The sequence below is a fragment of the Mustela erminea genome, chromosome 7 (genome assembly GCF_009829155.1).
Source record: "Mustela erminea isolate mMusErm1 chromosome 7, mMusErm1.Pri, whole genome shotgun sequence".
Taxonomy (NCBI): domain Eukaryota; kingdom Metazoa; phylum Chordata; class Mammalia; order Carnivora; family Mustelidae; genus Mustela; species Mustela erminea.
Window position 1 is genome coordinate 29870128 of NC_045620.1, and position 23717 is coordinate 29893844.

The 23717-nt window shown below is 41.8% G+C and overlaps 1 protein-coding gene across 1 annotated transcript in view; it reads left to right on the forward strand.

Moving 5' to 3' along the window:
- The first annotated feature begins 3038 nt into the window (after window positions 1–3038).
- PANK2 (pantothenate kinase 2) overlaps window positions 3039–23717 on the forward strand; it is a 43858-nt gene continuing 23179 nt past the window's right edge. The window contains 2 exon segments of the mRNA XM_032353671.1: window positions 3039–3158; window positions 3268–4024. Of these exon segments, the coding sequence (XP_032209562.1) occupies window positions 3039–3158; window positions 3268–4024 (877 nt within the window).

Consider the following 23717-nt stretch of genomic DNA (forward strand, 5'->3'; position numbering starts at 1 on the left):
TCTTCATTGCTTTTACTATAACAGAGATGTGAGTGATTTTTATATCCAGAGATTAATTTCCCAAAGTGTGTCCAAGGAAGAGATTCTGTGAAAAAAGGATTCCATGGACAATTACATTTGGAAAATACATAGCTGAGTCTCCTCTTGGAGATATGCACATGCATATATAATGTCTAGGGGCTTAGTAACTTCCTGTCTATCCTATCCTATCCTATCTTTGTCCTTTGAAAGAGATAATAGGCAAGGTTCCCCCCAAGTCTCCACACCATTATATTCTGGAAAAAAAGACCATGTACTTGAAAGGGGACTGATTCCATGCTTTTCATTTCCCTGGCACCAATACAGTGAAAGGAGAAAGAAGCTGGTCTATAAGTCTGTGGCTTGACACTCTTGTGATACTTTCAATTTTTTATTCCCCAGTGATGCTCTATTTTAGCTGCAAGAAAACTCAATAGAAACTCAGGGAGGGTGTTTCCCCGGGCTGTTAGATAGTAGTAAGAGATGAGGAAGTGAATCTTCTATCATCTGGGGGCCAGAGGGCAGACTGTGGGCCCTAACGTGGCCTCCAATGACTCTCTCCTTCCTGGTATTCACATTCTTGGGTAATATCAACCCAGTCTGAAGAAGTCTCATCTGTGTAATAATAGGATATTGGATACTGCAATAGGATATTGCAGCCATGATGGGTGTAGGACTTTCCAGGCTCGATCTTAAAAGATACTGCAATTTCTGCATGTTTTCCCTCGAATCACTAGCTTCGGGAGAAGCCAGCTGTCATGTTGGGAGGACACTCAAGCAACCCTATGAAGAGGCCCACCCATGTTGTGGGAGCTGAGGCCTCCTGCCAAAAGCTAGTACCAGCTTGCCAGTCATGTGAATAAGCCATCTTGGAAGTGGATCCTTAGACCATATGCCCTCAAATGACTGCAACTTCATGAAAGAGCCAGAACCATCCAGCTAAATCACGCCCAAATTCTTGACCCACAGAAACTGAGATAATAAATATTTATTACTCAGCCACTAAGTTTTGGGGTTATTTCTGACCTAGCAAAAGGCAACTAATATGGTAGATGTCTATTCTGTGTGATGTTTTGTCACGGAAATGGCTCTAGATTTGCAAATTATTACTTTAGAATTTGGTTAGTTCCTATAAAACATTATGCTTACCATGACCTCTGGTGTGTATACCAGAACATAGCCACCTCCAGCCCTGAGGTGTATATTTCAGGTGTGTATACCAGAAAACTTGTTTTCTCTGGTGTGTATACCAGAAAACTGGTTTCTCCCCAAGGGTAAATTATTGAGAGAAGTGATTAAAAAAAATTAATGATACTCTCCCTTTAAACTCTTATAATAACCAGAGAGAAAGAAAATCTCTTAATCGCTCCTTTTATTTGACGTTTTGGGAAAAAAGAAAAAAACCTTGCTCCACGAATAATCTTCAATTTCTTTTCTTTTCCTTAAAATACATGTTTTATTTAAGTAAAACACACATACAGAAAAGTGCACGAAACACGTGAACATCTTAAAGACACATTGCAAAGTGAACACACCCATGTAGCCACCACCCAGGCCAGAGAAACTGAATACTCCCTGTCCTACAGAAATCTATCTGTTGCCCTGTCATCATGACTCTCTTCCCCTTACCCCCCACAAAACCCCATCATCCTGATTTCTAATCATTTATTAATATTGAACTTCATATAAATCATACAGTATGTATTCTTTCATGTCTGTTTTATTTTGCTCAGTGTATTTGTATTTTTCATTTAGGATTATAAACATCTTGCCTAATTGCCATTCATCAGTTATTTTTATAAACTTTAGAGATAGCCACAAACTGTAAGTTCATACCACAGAGTGAGGACACATATATTTATTTAGATATAAATATCTAAATATAGATATATAAATATTTATATATTTATTTAGAGGACAAAAACCCTTCTAAGAATTTATTGGAATTTTACTGAATCTGTACCTTCTGGTTACTGTAAGGCAGAGAGCAGCTGAACTTCTCAGGAATCCAGGCTCTGTCATTTTTTAAGCTGTGTGTCTCCAGTTAAGTTGCCTCATCATCCCAGTGTCGCTTAGAGGATTAAATGACATGTAAAGGCACTCTCTACACTGTAAAAAACAAACAAACAAAAAACAAACTACACAGGTATTTCAGGTGTTGTTTTGCTACTGGGGTTCATCTTGGGAGTCTTGGATGATGATGATGATGATTTCTGATTCTTCAGGATGACCTATCAGAACTCACAGCCTAGGATGAAAGCTCCCTCGGGTCAAGGAGGACCACATTGGTGAGGGGTAGAAAGAAAGATGGGCCACACTGGGTGCTGAGATTTAGAAGACTAGCTACAGGTGTTCTTGGTTCTTGTAGGATTCATCTGGGGTGGCTTCTTGCAGGAGTTGCAATTTCCAGAGTTTGGATATAGGATTTCCAGAGTTATTCCTGCAGTGAGGGGAAGCTAGTTTGGAATAAGCGGTTAATTTTCTTCAACGAGCAAAAAAGCTCATCTTTCTTTTCAGCCGGCTACTAGTAGTCATTACGGGAAAGGTGAAGAAAATGAGGGCTATCACCCAAGGGACATTACAGTGTCCTGGGGGAGGCACTTAACCAGTAAGTGGCAAGCAAGAAAAACACAGTCTCGCTAAACTTGATGGAGTCAGGGAGTACCCTGAGGATACAGAACAAGGCAGCATCATTTCAGGCTGGGGTAACCTTGGGAGAAGGGTTGGTTGGTAGGGCCTTTGGTTGCAGTGAGTGGTATCTCAGGCTGGAGGTGACTCTGTTCCCGCCTCCACCCCCGAAAAGGGAAGAGGATGATTAACGCGCACGCACGCGCACGCACACACCCCTAACAGGCTTCAAGGCAGCCACCAAATCCTTCTATGCCCCTCCAGTGCGCCGCACAGAAAAGAAGTCCAGACTGTCCTTCAAAACGCCAACCCTACTCCCCGGCTCCCACACCCCCTCCTTCAGCACAGGCGGGTGGCGAAGGGTTTATAACCCACCTCTTTCTCCAGTTGCCATGGAGACCAGCCCCAGTCCTTTCATTCCTTCTGGTACCGGGAACATTTCTCCAACGCAGACAGAATGGAGGGGGCTTCGCCCAAACACGCCCGTGGCTGTGCTGGGAGGGAGAGTGGTGGTAAAAAACATAGCGCGGAGGAGCTGGCGGCCTCGAGGGCAGCGGCGGAACCAGGCCGAGGGACAAAGGCTAAGGTCAGCCGCGGTCCAAGTCCTTCTCTTTGCCAAAGTCTGGCAGCCAGACGGTGGGGGGCCCATTGTTGGGCCGGAGGAGGGTGCGGGCCGGGAGAGACCGGACACAGCAGCGGGGCGGGACGCTGGGGCTGGGGAGCGGACCCGTCCACCTGTGCGGGCGGGTGCGCTGGAACCTCCACCCACACGTCCATTGGGCGGTGCCGCCATCACTCTTGCCTCAGCAACACCGCCTTCCCCGCGGCCCAGCCCGGGTCCCCTCCCCCGCCACTCTCCGCCCCGCCCCGCCCCGTCCTGGGAGCCTTTCATTGGGCGGAGGCACTGTCGATCCTCCTTGAGTGAGGGAGACGATTGGACGCGAGGCCTTCGGGACGCCTCCAGCCTATTTGGATTGGTTTGCTGCGCGCTGGCGCAACGGAAGAGGCGGCCGGCGGAGGGTGCGCTTCTGCTTGGGTTGGACTGCCGCGGAGGAGGCGACCAGGGACCCGGCGCTGGGGGGCTGGCTCGGGCGGCAGCGGTGGCTGCTGCGGATGGGAGCGGGCCGGCTCGGCGTGCCCATGGAACGCCACGGCAGAGCGGCCGACACCTCCGCCTCTTCGGCAGGGGAGCCGGCGCCCGAAGGGCCTGATGGGCGGCGGCGGGAGCTGCTGCGGCGCCGGGCAAGCAGCGCCTCGGAGCCCCCAGTAGGGGCCTCGGCTTCGGCGGAGGGCGCCAGACGAAGCCGGCCCGGCTCCTACAGCGGTGCCCCCTCGGTCTCCCGCCAGCGCGTCGAAAGCCTTAGGAAGAAGCGGCAGCGTAAGTGCCCGGCGGGTCGTCCTCGCGGCTCGCCCTGCCCCCTTCCGGCCCGGCCGCCGTTTTTCCCGCGCGCTCGCGCGGGGACAGTGCCCTCGCACGGTGGTCCCAGGTTGGTGCATGGGCTGGCAGCCGACTGGAGGCCTCGGGTCCAAGCTCTGGCGATCGGGGTTCGGCCCCCGCCCAGCCCTCTCGCGCAGTGGACCGCGCTTCCCGGTTGGGGGATTGGAGGGTCTTTACCCAGGACCCTTTCTCCCTTATTTTAGCTCCTTGGGTATTTCTTTGCCCGCGAGTCACGTGATTTTATCTTCGAGAAGGCTTCTTTTGACTCTCTTCCACCGCCGCCCCTCCCCCTAAATCCTCTGAATCGCCAGTGTCTGCCTGTCCTGGGTTTCCAGAGAGCTGTCCAAGACGTCAGATCCCTTTAATCTGAAGATTTCGGACTTCCTGGGAAATGGTTAACGGGCCCTTGAGTTGCTGCAGGCCTAAAATTGGATTCCGTGTCCGTGCACTTAAGCTTTGGCTGCTTTTCTTCCCGTGAGAATTCGGGTCATCTCTCACCCAGATATCTCTTCTGTTTTCTTTGCATCTGTTTGCTGATACGATTCAGGACTAGCATTCTGGGCATGAAGGCTTTTTCTTTTGAGGGAATCTCGCCTTGGCAGTTGCATATGCTTTTTCCGGGGAATCGGTTTCTCCATTTTATTATCAGGCTGGTTTTTCTGCGTGATAACCTAGTACAGATCCCCCCTCCCCCTCTTTTTTTTTTTTAACAGGTCTTCAGTTCAGGTCCTCTGGCAGCCATTGCTACTGTTGAAAGTATCCACTGTCTTAATACTCTGATAAGAGCTTTATCATATAGTGACACTTTACATGTGGTTAGATTCCCCGCCCCGCGCTAAATTTCTCTTTCAGGAAGTCGGCTTGTTTTAAGATTATTTATTTATTTATTTGAAGAGGGGGCACAAGTAGGCAGAGTGGCAGGCAGAGGAAGAGGGAGAAGCAGGCTCCCCACTGAGCGGGGAGTCTGATGCGGGACTTGATCCCAGGACTCCTGGGATCATGAGCCGAAGGCAGTCACTTAACCAACTGAGCCACCCAGGCGCCCCAGTCAGCTTTTAAAATGCATATTATGAGAGTGAGGGAAAGTGGCAGGGTGAGTTTGAGGTCTTTACTGGATGCCTTAGTCCACCTGGTTTGCTTTACCTTTATCTTCTGTGATTTGGATGATTAAATATTAAATGTAGCCCTCTTTTGCTGTGAAAAGTTTGGGAGTCTCAGTTATTTTGTCGTTTTCTATCTTCTTGAAAGAAATTTGAAAACAGCTTAACTGCTCTCAACCTATACCATTTCTAGAGCCAGTTACTTGGTTTGTATCTTATTTGAGAAGCATTTGATTTTTAAGCATTGCACAATGTTAGTTCCTTACTGGTTTCCTACTACATCGTTACAGATGGATGTAAATTCCAGGGATTCAGCAAATAAGGATTCCAGCCATGGAGCCAACCGTTTTTAGACCATTGGCCATAAGGATCTAAATAAGTATTGTATTTTGGGTGTTTGCAAGGGTCAGGCACTCTTCTTAAAATTTTTAGGCATTCTTCCGAAAGCTTTAATAACTTCTTAGTACTCCTAACTGAGGTAGGTGGTAGTATTCCATTTTACAGATGAGAAAACTGGGGCACATTAGCCTTGTGTAAAATGGCTTGTGAGTGGTGGAATAGAAGTGTAGATTGAGGAAGTCCAGCTTCATACATCCTCTTAACCAACTATGCTTTATTGAATTGTTTATTTTCAGTTAGCTGTTTTCTTCATTGTTGCATTATATCCATCTTTTGTGTTCGAGGCTTACTTGAGGTGAATATTTCTAGGTCCTGTGGACGTACTTCCAAATACTGAGTATAGAAATGACCTTGGGAGTTCAATGCAGATTCCTGGGGTCCATCTCTATTTGTTTGAATCAGAATCTGGAGAGGGTTCTAAGAAGTTGCATTTTAAAACTCATATCATTTAGGTACAGGTGTCTCAGAGACAGCTCTGGAAAACTCTGGTTTAAACTGTCTTGGGTGTTAGGGGTGGCATGTAAGGTGGTTTTGAGATGTCTTTTAAGGAACTAAGACCATTATTCGTGTTGTAGGGCTTACTTTTTTATTTTTATGTTTGGTGCTTGTCATGGTCTGCTTTACTGCTTTCTCTGATAAATCATGAAAAGCCATCTCAGGTAATGAGAACTGCCAAAGAAATAAACAAGGTATTGTTCTTTCTTCCATTTATTTTTTCTTTTATTATCCAGTGGTGCTCCGGGTTCAATGGAGAGAGAGCCTGTTAATTGCTGAACTCTTCAAGAATGGCTTTAACTTTGAGAGAATTCAGTGAAGGCTAAATCTCTGTATTTATCTTTGGGGAAGTTGGCTATAGGTTAGTGCCACCTTTCTTTTACGGTTAGCCCGCCTCCTTCTGATGTCCTTATACTACTTGACTAAAGGAGACTAGTCATCATTTGAAACAAGGAGGAGCTGCTCAGTTTATTTTAGGAATTCTTGTGGTCCTGATTATAATCTTGTTCTGCTATACATGTTTCCTAGAGCAGTGTGATTCTCAAACCTGTTCTCATCCCAGACTTACATAGACATTAGGGATGAGGCTAGGCATGTCTGTGTTTAAGAAGTTCTTCAGAAGTTTTATTATTATTTTTTTTTATTATTATTTTTTAAAGATTTTATTTATTTATTTGATAGACAGAGATCACAAGTAGGCAGAGAGGCAGGCAGAGAGAGAGAGGAGGAAGCAGGCTCCCTGCTGAGCAGAGAGTCCGATTGTGGGCCTGGATCCCAGGACCCTGGGATCATGTCCTGAGCGGAAGGCAGAGGCTTAACCTACTGAGCCACCCAGGCGCCCTCTTCAGAAGTTTTAGATTAGATGCTGTATGTCTCATAGGACTAAGAAATACCAAGTAAAGATTGATCTAAAATGATGGAAATAAAGATGCTAATGATGGTTATGTACTGCTTACTTGTGTTAGGCCTTGTGCCAAATATTTTATAAACATAACATTTAAGTCTCCCAAACTATCCTGTGTAGTAGGTTTTTTTTTTAATCCTTAGTTTCCAGATGAGGAAGCAATGTCAGTGAAATTTGTCCTTTGTCCAAGGGTGTATAGTGAGTTAATAACAGAGCTGTCTTTTTTTTTTTTTTTTTAAAGACTTTATTTATTTATTTGACAGAGAGATCACAAGTAGGCAGAGAGGCAGGCAGAGAAAGAGGGGGAAGTAGGCTTCTCGCTGAGCAGAGTCCAATGCAGGGCTCGATCCCAGGAACCCTAGACCATGACCTGATCCGAAGGCAGAGGCTTAACCCACTGAGCCACCCAGGTGCCCCAACAGAGCTGTCTTTTGATTCTAGATGTCTGACTTTAGACCTAATGTTCTTGACTTTCCCCATTTTTTTTTTTAAAGATTTTTTTTATTTATTTGACAGAGAGAAATCACAAGTAGGCAGAGAGGCAGGCAGAGAGAGAGAGAGGAGGAAGCAGGCTCCCTGCTGAGCAGAGAGCCTGATGCGGGACTCGATCCCAGGACCCTGAGATCATGACCTGAGCCAAAGGCAGCGGCTTAACCACTGAGCCACCCAGGCGCCCGACTTTCCCCATTTTTGAGTGAGGGAAGTTATGTGCAGTGTAACCTAGAGCAGTGGTTCTCACATGGAATCACTCAGAAGCTTAAAAAAAACAAACCCCTTTAGGTCTGCAAACGGGTCTAAGAAATGCTTATGTTTAATTTTGAAAATTTCATTGAGGCTCGGTTAAATACAGCAAAATGTCCAATTTGACAAATGTATACAGGCATGTAACAAGAGAACATGCATTTCAATCAAGAGTCCCGGATGTACAGCAGATGTGTAGGAGGTGTGCGAGGTTGGGATGACAGTATCCCATGGGTGGGGAGACAAGCTGGATCTTTGAAGGTGACTCTCAAGCATGGTGTAGTATGCCAGTGAAGTCTTGGGACATGCTGCTTCTGGATTCATACCATTCATGGAGTATTTATCCTTAACCACCATTGATCTGAAAAATAAAGCTTTTGTTTATAGTTTGACAATACTAGCCTGGCAAGTGGATTGCTTTTCCTCGGCTTTTTGGGAGCATCGGCTATTGGCAGGATGGAATTGGTGCTGGGGCCCTGGGAGATTGTCCCTTATTCAGTGTTTCATCTTCAGCTGGGGAGTTAGGGAAGGCTGCATGTTAGGAGCTCAGGAAAAAAGATTTCTATTTTCTTGTAGCCTACTTTTGAGAGAATGGGAGAGGATGCTTTTTAACCTCTTTATCAACTTTAAATCTAAATGAAATCAAAGTAAGCCCTTCATTTTGGATGTATAACATGTGCAGCATTAAGCAGGACCTAAAAATAGTCCAATTATGTAGCTGTGTAAAATGGTACAGTATGTTATTTTAGGGGCTATATGTGTGAATCATGCGTTTAGGTAATATGATTGTTCATTGTTGGCATCCCCACCCTCTTTTTATCTAGGGGTACCCTAGGGTAAGAAGTGATATATGCTTTAAAATTTTTTTTTTGCTTAAACACATACTAAAAGGAGAGAGAATGAATACAATAGACTTGTAGGCTGTTAGAGAGGACCTTATTAGGCAGAAAAGAATAGTTATTTGAATGGTCATTTAAAAGACTAGTGATGTTTTTTGGGCTTACATTTATAACCTAGGGAGCATTTTTCAGGTTCATGTTGTTGAGTATCTTTAACTTCAGGCACTGTTCTTTCTCAGTTTATTGTGTTGTTCCTCACTTTATGTCAGCAAGACTGACTAGCTTGTGAAAACCCCTTTTCTAAATAATGTCTTAAAGTTTGCTTTCTGAAAGTGGGAGCCATCTTTAGTTTTTAGTAGTTTGCTAGGTTTCATGTGTTTATATTTCCTGAACATAGAGATTATTCTTGAGTCTGCTGGTTTGAAAATCTATAATATTTTTTAAGAATTAGGGAAGGTGGCCTAATTTAACTTAGTCTCCAAGTTAAAACTATTTTAAATAAGAATAATTATTATTGGGGCACCTGGGTGGCTCAGTGGGTTAAGCTGCTGCCTTCGGCTCAGGTCATGATCCCAGGGTCCTGGGATCGAGTCCCACATTGGGCTCTCTGCTCGGCAGGGAGCCTGCTTCTTCCTCTCTCTTTCAGCCTGCCTCTCTGCCTACTTGTGATCTCTGTCTGTCAAATAAATAAATAAAATCTTAAAAAAAAAAGAATAATTATTATTAAAGTATGTCTTTTAAGGTGAGGCCAAGGATTGCTGCCTAGACCAGCCTAGAGGTTTGGGTTTGCAATTCTTAACTAGATGTGGTCTGGTAAAGATGTCATTCATAATGGTGGAAATTGAGCACACTTCTATAAACCGTTTATTTCCTATTGGAAAGCATTTCAGTTGTTGAAACTCATTATGAGACAGACATGGTGCTGCAGATGGTTTTACATAAACAACCTGTGAGGGAGCGCTTAAATTCTTTCTGGAAGCTTGTCCTAAGGCAAGTGTGAATTGTCTAGACTGAGTACCTTGAGGCCTTTAATATCAAGAAATAGGCTAAGGGTTGCAAACCCACTAAAATATCTGTGAAAATTAATGGAATGACTCATGAATTAGAAGTGATAAATAGGTGTTCTGTAGGTGAGATACAAAGACTGATGGTATAGCAAAAGTTCATTTTTCCGTGACTTTTCCCAGCAGAAGCACAGTGTTCTGAACAAGGATTGGAAAGCTTATTCCAGTTTTCATTTTATTAGGGCATCTGGGGCAGTCTTGCAGTCAGTGATAGGAATCTAAACCCCTTTGGACAGGGTGAATTCTGTGGCCCGACGCAGTTCTCTCAGCCATTATCAAAGAGCATGTGTCTAATGAACCTCCCATGCTTCTCAGTGTTTCTGTGTTCTTGGATATGTAAATGGTTCAATGAGTACACAGAAAAATCCTGAAGCCATTAGAGGTTATAATAAACATATGAACTGAGCTTTGCTTAAGATTCCTTATTTTTCTTTATATATTGTTGATCTTCCTGATTTTTTTTTTTTTTTTTTTTTTAATTCATGTGAGACAGCTTGGGCAGGGGAGAGAGGGAGAGGGAGAAGCAGACTCCCTGCTGAGCAGGGATCCCTGATGCAGGGCTGGATCCCAGGACCTGGAGATCATGAGTAGAGCCGAAGGCAGGCGTCCAACCATGTGAGCCACCTAGGTGCCTCCTTCCTGATTATTTAAAATATTATTTTTATTAAACTGCTTTTTAACTTTATTTTCATGTTAACTCAAGAATATGTGTTCTTTGCTCTTAGGTTTGTATAGATACTTGTGGAAAGAGGCTTGTTGAAGGTTTTAGGAAGTCTGGATTTGAGTCCCACCTCTGCCTTTTCTTGACTGGACCTTGGGCCCTTTTGCACTTCTGTTTTCTTCTTGTTGTTGTTTTGGTTTTTTGAGGGGGTGGGTGAGGAGGGGCAGAGGGAGAGAGAGAATCTTTTTTCTTTTTTTTAAGATTTTATTTATTTGACAGAGAGAGAGCTCACAAGTATGCAGAGAGGCAGGTGGAGGTGGGGGAAGAGGTGGGGGAAGCAAGCCCCCCACTGAGCAGTGAGGCCGATGCGGGACTCAATCCCGGGACCCCGAGACCATGACCTGAGCGGAAGGTAGCGGCTTAACCCACTGAGCCACCCAGGCACCCTAAGAGAGAGAATCTTAAGCAGGTTCCACACCCTGTGCAGAGCTGGACATGGGACTCACTCCCAGCACCCCAAAATCATGGCCTGAACCAAATCAAGAGTTGGTCACCTAACTGACTGAGCCACCCAGGCACCCCTACACTTCTCTTTATCTGTGAAGTGGGATGATTATAGTATTTGCCTTGTATGGTTGTTGCAAGCATTAAATAAGCTTATACAGTCAAGTGTCTAATACAGTGCTTGGCTGTTCACAATTGATCATTTAAAATATAATAGCCATATATTAATGCTTTGGTTTTTTAATCTAAGGAAATGGGAGTAAAGCTTAATTTAAGGACTAATCTTCCATAGATCTTAGATGTCCACACCTTCGGATTCCAATATTGTTGATGTGATACGTTTGTTGATGGCGTGCTGTGTCTCTGCTAAGTGCGATGGTGGTGGTGATGGTTAAAGGAATGGTGCTGCAGATAGGAAAACAGGAATCAAATCTCCTCGCTTCCATCATATCCAGTGCTGTTGTGTGCTTGGGCGAAGAAACTTTTCCTCTAGATGCCAGGGACAGACTTTGCATGACTTGTGCCAGGTTGGTTTAGGCCTGTCACTGGCAGTGGAATTTTTGGAGGTGTAAAAAAAGTTCAGGACTATCCCTGGGACTGAGGTGGAATGGCTGCTGGGGAGTCAACTACAGTGTTCTCTTTAGAACTGCATTGACATTGTTAGATTAACTTGGGGAGAATTGACATTTTAGTAATACTCAATATTTTCTTCTGGAACAGAATAATCCTCTTTTCACTGCTATGATTTTCAGTATACTATTTTAATAGTGATAGTACATATTTAGTATTATGATTTATTTCTAAATATTATTATATGTGACATTTTCCATGTCATTTTCTTGTTGGGTTTTTCTTACATAGGAACAGCTATTGGTATTTATGTTTTTTTAATCCATGTACTTAAAATTTTTTTATTCTTTTATTTTAATTGAGTCTTTTAATTTTTATTTCTTTGGAATATATTGAGGTAATTTCTAATGTGAAAACCATCTTTTGCGTTACTGAGAAGAATCTTTGTTGACCATTGTGTATTACTCTTAGTGCATAAGTGGATTCTGTTTAATAATTTAATGCATTTTATTGTGAGATACTTCTTTCTATTTTTGAAATGAGGTTAGAATAACTTGGGAATCTTTTTAGATTTTTTTCTGTACTCTAGAAGCTCTTAGAGGTTTGGCTGGAAACTATTAGGGACTCATACTTTCTTGCTCTTGTTTGGGTGGTAGATCTTCGATACCCTTTTAAAATTTTCCAGTACTTTTGATTTGTGATTTTGATCTTATTTTGAGCCACTTTTTGTATTCCATTTTTTTTTTTAAAGATTTTATTTATTTATTTGACAGAGAGAAATCACAAGTAGTTGGAGAGGCAGGCAGAGAGAGAGAGAGGAGGAAGCAGGTTCCCTGCCAAGCAGAGAGCCCCATGTGGGACTCGATCCCAGGACCCTGAGATCATGACCTGAGCCGAAGGCAGCGGCTTAACCCACTGAGCCACCCAGGCGCCCCTGTATTCCATTTTTATTGCTAATTTTCTGTTTAGTGTACTTTTTAAAACATTTTTTTATTTGAGAGAGAGGGAAAACACAAAAGGGGGGAAGGGGCAGGGAGAGAGGGAGCTGAGCAGGGAGCCTGATGTGGGGCTTGGTCCCAGGACCCTGAGATCATGACCTGAACTGAAGGCAGACGCTTAACCAACTGATTCACTCAGGTGCCCCTGTTTAGTGTACATTTCAAACATTAAAATTGTATATTGTCCATTTGTACAAAATAGTATGCTTGCACAGTCTCTGGTTATATACTTAAAGATTTGAGAGAAAGTGGGCTGGAGTGAGTGCTATCAGTGGGGAACTTGAGGGGGGCAGAGACAGAGGGAGAGGAGGAAAGACAGGGAGAGAAGTGGACTCACCACTGTGTGCAGAGCCCAACAGGGGGCTCAGTTTCATGACCCTGATATCATGACCTGAGCTGAAATCAAGAGTTGGTCTCTTAACTCTGAGCCACCCAGGTGCCCCATGACTATATACTTTTTCCTTTACCTTTCTCCTTCCTTCCTTCCTTCCTAGGAAAAGTTGCATCTAGATATACCTAACAGAAATTTGTTTGTTTTAATGACTTTTCCAAAGCTTGATTTTCATTCATCAGCTCTCCTGTGGCTTTGCTCTTGATGATGTTTTCTCATTTCATTTACATCTTGCTTTTATTTTTAATAATGTCCTTCTGCTTTGGGTGCTTGGTTGGTGTAGTCGGTTGAGTGCCCGGCTCTTGGTTTCAGCTTGTATCCTGATCTCAGGGTCATGAGATTGAGCCCTGTGTTGGGCTCTGTGTTCAGCATGGAGTCTGCTTGAGAGTCTCTCTCCCTCTCCCTTTTCCCACTCATGCGTGAACTTGTTCTCTTTCACTGTCCTAAATAAGTGAATAAATCTTTAAAAAAAAATAATTCCCTTCTGCTTATTTTGGGTCTGTTTTATTCTTTATCTAGCATTTCATTGTATGTGACATTGGCTTTTATTCAGGTTTCTTCTTTTTTTAATCCATTTGATAAATATTTAAACCTAGAAATTTCCCTTTGGATGCCACCTTGGGTATATCCTATTGATTTTGATACATACTGTTCTTATTGTCATTTGTTTAAAAGTTTGTTTTGATTTCCTCTTTAATTTCAGAGTTAAAAGAAGTTAAAAGAATTTCAGAGTTAAAAGAAATCTCTCCCAGGCGGAGAGATTTAATTTTATGTTTGTCGGATTAATTTATAATGTTGAAGTATTGTGGAAAGCAAATGTTCTTTGGAATTTGAGGTCCTTTAAGTTTGTGCCTTTAGTTTTTTGTATGGTTTATGGGTGTTTGAAAAGAAAATATATATATTTTTTGATACAGAGTTATTTATGTTTCATAGATCCACCTTATTAGTTTGATAGTCAGATCCTCTATATCTTTATTTTTTGTGTGTGTGTGTGTGTACAAATTTCTGTGTCATTCTCAAGTTATAGTGTAGATTTATCAATTTCTTCTTGTTAGTGTTTTTGATGCATTTGTTAGGGCCCTGTCAGTTCTGCTTCTTTTATGTACATGATATAATTTCATTGTGTTCTCTTTTAATGCTTTTTGTTTGCTTGATTTCTTTTTAGTGTGCATGTATTATATTTACTTTCTGTTAACATTTGCTTAATACAGCAGAGTAGCATTGTTCAGGCATCATTTTGGTTATCCACATTCAAGTATATAAGTGTTAGAAGTCAGTTGAATAAATGGTGCCAGTGATTCTACCCAGCAAATTGGTCAGTGAATATATAATTTCAAGTGAGTATAGGATGGGAGTGGTGAATCCTGTTTCCTTGGTAGCTTGCTGTTTGGAGGGGCACATCTCATGTGAGCGTTAAATGCAGTGCTGGTCTTCAAACATAAGGTTTGACTTGAACTATACCATGGTTCCTAAATGTAATTCACCTGGTATATCAGTCTCCAGTGAGGTGCGTAATATTTTGATATGAACACTTTTGTTTTTAAAAGTTTTTATTTATCTATTTGATAGAGGGAGAGAGTGCGAGAGAGCAAACACAAGCGAGGGAGTGGGAGAGGGAGAAGCAGGCTTCCCACAAAGCAGGAAGCCTGAGGTGTGGCTTGATTCCAGGATATCAGGACCTGAGCTGAAGGCACATGCCTAACGACTGAGCCAGCCAGGTGCCCTGATATGAGCGCTTTTGATTGAATGCTCTTTTTCATCTTAAAGCACAATGGACTCTGTTGTGGGTGTTTTGCCATTTATTTACCTTCAGTCTACTTGTCATCTTTTTTTTTTTTTTAACTTTAATAGAAATTTGATTAGTTTTTTTTTTTTTACCATAATTACAAACTATGCCTGATGTCTTTTAGAGTTTAAATGAGAGAATATTTCTAATACATGAGTCCCATTTGGTTAATAAATAGTATAAAATATTAACAAATTAAAAAAAATTGTATTATTTTTGTAAATTAACATATAATGTATTATTTGTTTCAGGGTTACATGTCTGTGATTTTTTTTTTTTAAAGATTTTATTTATTTATTTGACAGAGATCACAAGTAGGCAGAGAGGCAGGCAGAGAGAGAGAGGAGGAAGCAGGCTCCCTGCTGAGCAGAGAGCCCGATGCGGGACTCGATCCCAGGACCCCGAGATCATGACCTGAGCCGAAGGCAGCGGCTTAACCCACTGAGCCACCCAGGCGCCCACATGTCTGTGATTTATCAGTCTTACATAATTCACAGCACTCACCATAGCACATACCCTCCCCAGTTCCATAACCCAGCCACCCCAGCCCTCCCACACCACCAGCAACCCTCAGTTTGTTTCCTGAAATTAAGAGTCTCTTAGGTTTGTCTCCCTCCTCATCCCTTCTTTTGTCATTTTATCCCTCCCTACCTGCCATGACCCTCCGGCCCTGCCTCTCAAGTTCCTCATATCAGAGAGATTGTATGATAATTGGCTTTCTTTTAGTGACTTATTTTGCTTAGCATATTACCCTCTAGTTCCATCCATGTTGCAAATGGCAAGATTTTTTTTTTAATGGCTGCATAGTATTCTAGTGTGTGTGTGTGTGTGTGTGTGTGTGTGTGTGTGTGTATAAAACATCTTTATCCATTCATCTGTTCATGGACATATAGGTTCTTTTTATAGTTTGGCTATTGTATAGGTTTTTTCTATAGTTTGGCTATTGTGGAGATTGGTGCTATAAACATTTGGGTCCACATGCCCCTTTGGATCACTATGTTTGTATCTTTAGGGTAAATACCCAGTAGTATGATTGCTGGGTTGTAGGGTAGCTCTATTTTGAACTTTTGGAGGAAGCTCCGTACTGTTTTTCAGAGTGGCTGCGCCAGCTTGCATTACCATCAACAGTGTAGGAGGGTTTGCCTTTCTCTGCATCCTCACCAACATCTGTCATTTCCTGCCTTGTTGATATCAGCCATTCAGACTGGTGTGAGGTTGTACCTCACTGTGGATTTGATTTGTATTTCTCTGATGGTGAGTGATGTTGAGCACTTTTTCATGTGTTTGTTGGCCATCTGGATATCTTCTTTGCAGAAATGTCTGTTCATGGCTTCTGCCCATTTCTTGATTGGATTATTTGTTCTTTGGGTGTTGAGTTTGATAAGTTCTTTATAGATTTTGGATACTAAGCCTTCATCTGATATGTCATTTGCAGTTATTTTTTCCTATTATGTCAGTTGTCTTTTGGTTTTGTTGACTGTTTCCTTTGCTGGGCAAAAGCTTTTGATCTTGATGAAGTTCATTGATGAATAGTTCATTTTTGCCCTTGCTTCCCTTGCCTTTGGCGATGTTTCTAGGAAGAAGTTGCTGCAGCTGAGGTCGAGGAGGTCGCTGCCTGTGTTCTTCTCAAGGATTTTGATGGATTCTTGTTTCACATTGAGGTTGTTCATCCATTTGGAGTCCATTTTTGTGTGTGGTGTAAGGAAATGGTCCAGTTTCATTCTTCTGCATGTGGCTGTCCAATTTTCCCAACACCATTTGTTGAAGAGACTTTTTTCCCTTGGGCATTCTTTCCTGCTTTGTTGAAGATTAGTTGACCGTAGAGTTGAGGGTCCATATTTGGGCTCTCTGTTCTGTTCCATTGATCTATGTGTCTGTTTTTGTGCCAGTACCATACTGTCTTGATGATGACAGCATTGTAATAGAGCTTGAAGTCTGAAATTGTGATGCCACCAACTTTGGCTTTCTTTTTTTTTTCCTCTGGCTATTCGAGGTCTTTTCTGGTTTCATATAAATTTTAGGATTATTTGTTCCATTTCTTTTATTTTGATAGGGATTGCATTAAATTTGTAGATTTATAAAGGTAGCATAGACATTTTCATAGTATTTTTTTTTTTACAAGATTTTATTTATTTGACACAGAGAGAGATCACAAGTAGGCAGAGAGGCAAGCGGTGGGGGAAGCAGGCTCCCTGCTGAACAGAGAGCTCGATGTAGAGATAGAGCCCAGGACCCTGAGACTATGACCTGACCTGAAGTCAGAGGCTTAACCCACTGAGCCACCCAGGCGCCCCACATTTTCATAATATTTGTTCTTCCAATCCATGAGCATGGAATGTTTTCCCATTTCTTTGTGTCTTCCCCAGTTTCTTTCATGAGTGCTTTATAGTGCTTTGTCTGTTTGGGTTAGGTTTATTCCTAGGTATTCCTAGGTTTTGGGTGCATTTGTAAATGGGATCTACTCCTTAATTTCTCTTTCTTCTGTCTTGCTGTTGGTGTATAGAAATGCAACTAATTTCTGTACATTGATTTTATATCCAGACACTTTACTGAATTCCTGTATGAGGTCTAGCAGTTTTGGAATGGAATCTTTTTGGGTTTTCCACATAAAGTACCGTATCATCTTTGGAGTGAGAGTTTGACTTATTCTGTGCTGATTCAGGTGCCTTTTATTTCTTTTTGTTGTCTTAATGCTGAGGCTAGTACTATGTTGAATAGTAGTGGTGATAGTGGACAGCCCTCCCATGTTGCTGACCTTAGGGGAAAGCGCTCAGTTTTCCCCATTGAGAATGATACTCGCTGTGGGTTTTTCATAGATGGCTTTGATGATATTGAGGTATGGACCCTGTATCCCTACACTGTGAAGAGTTTTGGTCAAGAAAGGAAGCTGTACTTTGTCAAATGCTTTTTCAGCATCTATTGAGAGTATCATTTGGTTCTTGTTCTTTCTTTTATTAATGTATTGTATCACATTGATTGATCTGTGGATGTTGAACCAGCCTTGCAGCCCACTTGGTCGTAGTGAATAACCCTTTTAATGTACTGTTGGATCCTACTGACTAGTATTTTGGTGAGAATTTCTGTATCCATGGTCATCAAGGATATTGGTCTGTAATTCTCCTTTTTGACAAGGGTCTTTGTCTGGTTGTGGTATCAAGGTAATGCTGGCCTCATGAAAGGAGTTTGGAAGTTTTCCTTCCACTTCTACTTTTTGGAATAGTTTCAGGAGAATAGGTATTAATTCTTCCTTAAATGTTTGGTAGAATTTCCCTGGGAAACCATCTGGCCCTGGGCTCTTGTTTATTGGGAGATTTTTGATGACTACTTCAATCTCCTTACTGGTTATGGGTCAGTTGAGGTTTTCTGTTTCTTTCTGGTTCATTATGGTAGTTTATATGTCTCCAGGAATGCATCTATTTCTTCCAGATTGTCAAATTTGCTGGCGTATAGTTGCTCATAATATGTTCTTATAATTGTTCTTTGTATTTCTTTGGTTTGGTTGTGATTTCTCCTCTTTCATTCATTATTTTATTAATTTGGGTCTTTTTTCTTTTTTATAAATCTGGCCAGGTGAGTTTTACTAGTTCTTTCAAAAACCAGCTCCTATTTTCATTGATTTGTTCTGCTGTTCTTTTGGTTTCTATTTCATTGATTTCTACTCTGGTCTCTATTTAGTATTTCTCTTCTGTTGGGTTTAGGCTTTCTTTGCTATTCTTTCTCCAGCTCCTTTAGGTGTAGGAGTAGGTTGTGTACTTGAGACCTTTCTTGTTTTTTGAGAAAGGCTTGTATTGGTGTATACCTTCCTCTCAGGACCACCTTTGCTGTATCCCAAAGATTTTTTCATTCTTTAGTAGGATGCTCTTTAGCCTCCATGTATTTGAGTTCTTTCCAACTTTCCTCCTGTGGCTCAGTTCTAGTTTCAAAGCATTGTGGTCTGAAAATATGCAGGGAATGATCCCAGTCTTTTGGTACTGATTGAAACCTGATTTGTGACCCTGGGTGTGATCTGTTCTGGAGAATGTTCCATGTGCACTAGAGAAGAATGTATATTCTGTTGCTTTAGGATGGAGTGTTCTAAATATATCTGTTATGTCCATCTAGTCCAGTGTGTCATTTAAAGCCTTTATTTCCTTGTTGATCTTTTGCTTAGATGATCTGTGCATTTCAGTGAGGGGGTTGTTAAAGTCCCCTACTGTTACTGTATTATTTTTGATGTGTTTATTTGATTTTGTTACTAATTGGTTTATATAATTGACTGCTCCCATGATAGGGGCATAGATATTTAAAATTGCTAGATCTTCTTGTTGGACAGACCCTTTGAGTATGATATAGTGTCCTTCTTTATCTCTTATTATAGTCTTTGGCTTAAAATCTACTTTATCTGATAGAAAGATTGCTACCCAAGCTTTCTTTTCTTTTCTTTCTTTCTTTCTTTTTTTAAAAAATTTTATTTATTCGACAGAGACACAACGAGAGAGGGAACACAAGCAGAGGGGGTAAGAGAGGGAGAAGCAGGCCTCCCGCCAAGCAGGGAGCTCGATGCAGGATCGGATCCCAGGAGCCTGGGATCATGGCCTGAGCCAGGCTTTCTTTTGATGTCCATTAGCATGGTAAATTATTTTCCACCCCCTCACTTTAAATCTGGAGGTGTCTTTGGGTGTAAAATGAATTTATTGCAGACAGCATATTGATGGGTCTGTTTTTTTATTCATTCTGATAACCTGTGTCTATTGATTGGGATATTTAGCCCATTTACATTCAGTGTAACTATTGAAAGATACGAATTTAGTGCCATTGTATTGATTATTTTTTTTTAAGATTTTATTTATTTTATTTGACAGACGGAGATTACAAGTAGGCAGAGAGGCAGGCAGAGAGAGAGGGGAGGAAGCAGGCTCCCTGCTGAGCAAAGAGCCCGATGCGGGGCTCGATCCCAGGACCCTGGGATCATGACCTGAGCCGAAGGCAGAGGCTTCAACCCACTGAGCCACCCAGGCGCCCCAATTGTATTGATTATTACTGTATATTGTCTCTGTTCCTTTCTGGTCTGTTACTTTTAGACTCTGTCTTTGTTTAGAGGACCCTTTTCAAAATTTCCTGTTGACTGGTTTGGTGTTTGCAAATTCTCTTAGTTTTTGTTTGTTCTGGAAGCTTTTTATTTCTCCTATTTTCAGTGACAGCTTAGCTGGATATGTATTCTTGGCTGCATATTTTTCTTGCTTAGTGCTCTGAATATGTCATGCCAGCCCTTTCTGGCCTGAGAGGTCTCTGTGGATAGGTCTGCTGCCAATCTACTATTTCTGCCATTGTATTTTACAAACCTCTTGTCCCAAGCTGCTTTTGGGATTTTCTCTTTGTCACTGAGACTTGTAAGTTCTACTATTAGATGATGGGGTGTGCACCTATTTTTATTAATTTTGAGGGGGGATTCCCTACACCTCCTGGATTTTGATGCTTGTTCCTTCACCAAATTAGGGAAATTCTCTGCTGTAATTTGCTCCAATATAAAGTGTATACTTTGATATATATATATATATATATATATGCAAATTAGAGCAGAGAATTTCCCTAATTCTCTTCTTCTGGGATCCCAACTTATATTGTTTTGTCTTATGGTATCATTTATCTCTCAAATTCTCCCCTCGTGGTCCAGTGGTTGTTTGTCTTTCTTTTTCTCAACTTCTTTATTTTACATCATTTGGTCTTCTATATCACTGATTCTCTCTTCTGCCTCATTTATCCTAGCAGTAAGAACCTCCATTTTTGATTGCACCTTCTTAATAGCTTTTTTGATTTCAACATTTTTGGATTTTATTTCTTTTATTTCTCCAGAAAGAGGTTCTATGGTATCTTCCATGCTTTTTTTGAACCCAGATAACACCTTGAGAATCGTCATTCTGAACTGTAGTTCTCACATATTACTGATGTCATATTGATTAGGTCCCTAGCCATCAGTACTCCCTCTTCTTCTTTTTTTGTGGTGAATTTTTCTGCCTTTTCATTTTATCCAGAGAAGAATAGATGCATGAGAGAACAAAATACTAAAAGGGTAGCAATGACCCCTGAAAGATATTCACTAGCCAAATCAGAAGAGACCTGAAACTGGGGGGAGAAGAAAGGAGGAAAAAAGGGGGGAAAAATACACACACACACACACACACACACACACACACACTAGACTGATGAATAGAACAGAGCCACACACTTGATTTGGGGTGTATTTTGGTCTGTTAGAAGAAACTACCTCCCAAAATTTTAAACAAAGAAAAATATATACATATATATATACACATATATATATGTATGTATATGTATACACACACATATATATGTATACACACACACACACACGAAAAAGGGTAAACATGATGGGATGGAATATGACTGTAAAGATGAAAATTTTTTAAAAATTCTAAAAAAGAAATTGATAAGAAGTTGGTTGAAAAAAGAAGGCAAAAAAAGGGAAAAGTATGTGATCAGGCTGGAGACTACAACAAAGCCATGTGCTAGATTTAGGGTATGTTTTGATCTATTAGAAGAATCTGCATCCCAAAATTTTAAAGAAAAAACCTGTATGTATACAAAAAATAAGGTTAAATACAGTGAAGGGATAGAATATGACTATAAAAATGAAAATGAAAATAGATTTTTAAAAATATTTATTTACTCATTTATTTTTAATTAATTTATTTGACAGACAAAGGTCACAAGTAGGCAGAGAGAGGGGGGGAAGCAGGCCTCCCGCCAAGCAGAGAGCCCAATTTGGGGCTTGATCCCAGGACCCTGGGATCATGACCCGAGCAAAGGCAGATGCTCACTGAGCATCTTTAACTCACTGAGCCACCCAGGTGCCCCTGAAAAAAGATTTTTTAAAAAAGATTTTATTTATTTGACAGAGACAGCAAGAGAGGGAACACAAGTTAGAGGGAGTGGGAGAGGGAGAAGCAGGCTCCCCACTAAGCATGGAGCCTGATGTGGGGCTAAATCCCAGGACCCTGGGATCATGACCTGAGCTGAAGGCAGATGCTTAATGACTAAGCCACCCAGGTGCCCCTGAAAAAAGATTTTTAAGAAGGTACCAATGAGATAAAATAGTTAAAAAAGAAAGGAAAATTTAAAAAAGTAGAATAAGAAAAAAGTAAAGTTTATAAAATTTAACTTTGAAGGACTAAAGAATCATGGGGAAAAGGTCATGAATTCTGTGTGTTGCTTTCCCCTAGCTCTGGAGTTCTGCAGTTCTCATTGATAAATGAACTTTGTCTTCGCTGGATGTCATTGCTAATCTTCTGGGGGAGGGGGTCTGTTGCCCTGATTCTGAGATGTCTTTGCCTGAGGTGGAATTGCACCGCTCTTGCCAGGGGCCGGACTAAGCAATCTGCTCCGGTTCACTCTCTGGAGCTTTTGTTCCCTAAATGCTTTCCGTAGAGCTCTGGAGGCCGGGAATGAAGATGGCTGCCTCCCAATCTCCCACCAGGAGGAGCCAAGAGCTCAGGGCCCCACTCCTCAGTGTGCCCTCAGAGAAAAGTGGTCAGTCCCTCCCATCTCTCTGGTCTCCGGTCGCACTCTGAGCTCACCCAGCCTGTGACCAAGCATCTCTGTCTCTGGTGCACAGCCCCGTTTGGAGTCTCCAAACCCAGCATATTCCTGCACTGCGCTCCCGTGCCGCTCCTCCCGGAGGAGGAAGGAGGGAGTCTCTCTGGATCTGCCACCTGTGGGGTCCCTGCTCGAAGAGCAGTGGCCCAACTGTTCCTTGGATCATGGTTTAAGGTACCTTGGAGCTGAGAGCCCCCCTCCTTGGCTCCAGCTCTGTAGTCGGCTTCCCGGCTCCAATACCTAGGAGCTCTACCACACTCAGGCACCCCGGGCCTTTCTGTGACCCCACGGATCCTGAGACCACAGTTTCCTGTGAGGGCTTCAGCCCCTGCTTAGCTTCTGGAGTGATGTCCCTCAGTGGAGCAGACTTCTAAAAGTTCCGATTTTGTTCTCTGCTGTTCTACTGCTTGCCGGGAGCCGGCCCCTCTCCCCCATGTCTGTGTTCCTGAATGTCGCCTCAGATTCACTTCTGCACTGGTTCTGCCTTTCAAAAGCGGTCACTTTTCTGTTCATAGATTTGCTGCTCTTCTCTTCGATCTTCTGCTGAGTTTGTAGGTATTCAGAATGGTTTCTTAGCTATCCAGCTGAACTCATGGGACCTGTTGATAGGTCTCCTACTCCTCTGCCAACTTGCTCCTCCCCCAGTCTACTTGTTATCTTAAGTGTATCTTTTTATATAAGCATATAATCACATTTCCTCTTTAGTCTACAAGGAAAATTTGACTGATTTGTGATTACTGATACTTTTATGTTAATTTTTTAAAAGATTTTTTTTATTTATTTGAGAGAGAAAAAGAGCATGGGGGTACAGCAGAGGGAGAAGGAGACTCCCTGCTGAGCTGGGATCCTGATGCTGAGCTGGGAGCTGGAGGTGGGGCTTGATCCCAGGGCCCAGAGATCATGACATGAGCTGAAGGCAGACACTTAACTGACTGAGCCAGTTGGGCACCCCCATTCCTATTTTTTTATTTTGTGCTTGCCATATTTTTTCTTTGTTTTTGAAATGATTTTTTTCCATAGTTTGAAGGTTATATGTTCCTTGTGTTTTTTTGTTTTTGTTTTGTTTTTGTTTTTCCTTCTGGAGTTACTTGTAAATTTTGATGGGTTTAAACCATCACTTCATTCTTCTTATTTAGAATTAATCAGGACATGTATGGTCTCTCCCCCATCAAGACAGAACTGCAGTTTGCTTCACTTCCCTTTCCATTCTCTTCCCTCTTCAACTTCCTGTGTTGAAATCATGCATTTAACTCCAGATTGCTGATTTTTTTAAAGTCACATGTATTGCTGCTTCCTTTGCTTATCATTTCTTAAAGCTCATACCTTCTTGGATGCTTTTTAAATTATATTGGAATGCATTTACTAATTATTTCAGAGAAGGTTTTTAAGTAGTAAACATTGAGTTCTTTCATGTGTGAACATTTCTTTTCATTCTTTCTTGAAAGCTGATTTGGCTGGATATGTTTCAAAATCATTTTCCTTATGACTTTGAAGCCAGTGATTCCATTGTCTTTTAGCATCTATGTTGCTGATGAAAAATTTAATTCCACATTTATGTGATTTTATGTATCTTTGTAGGAATTCAGTT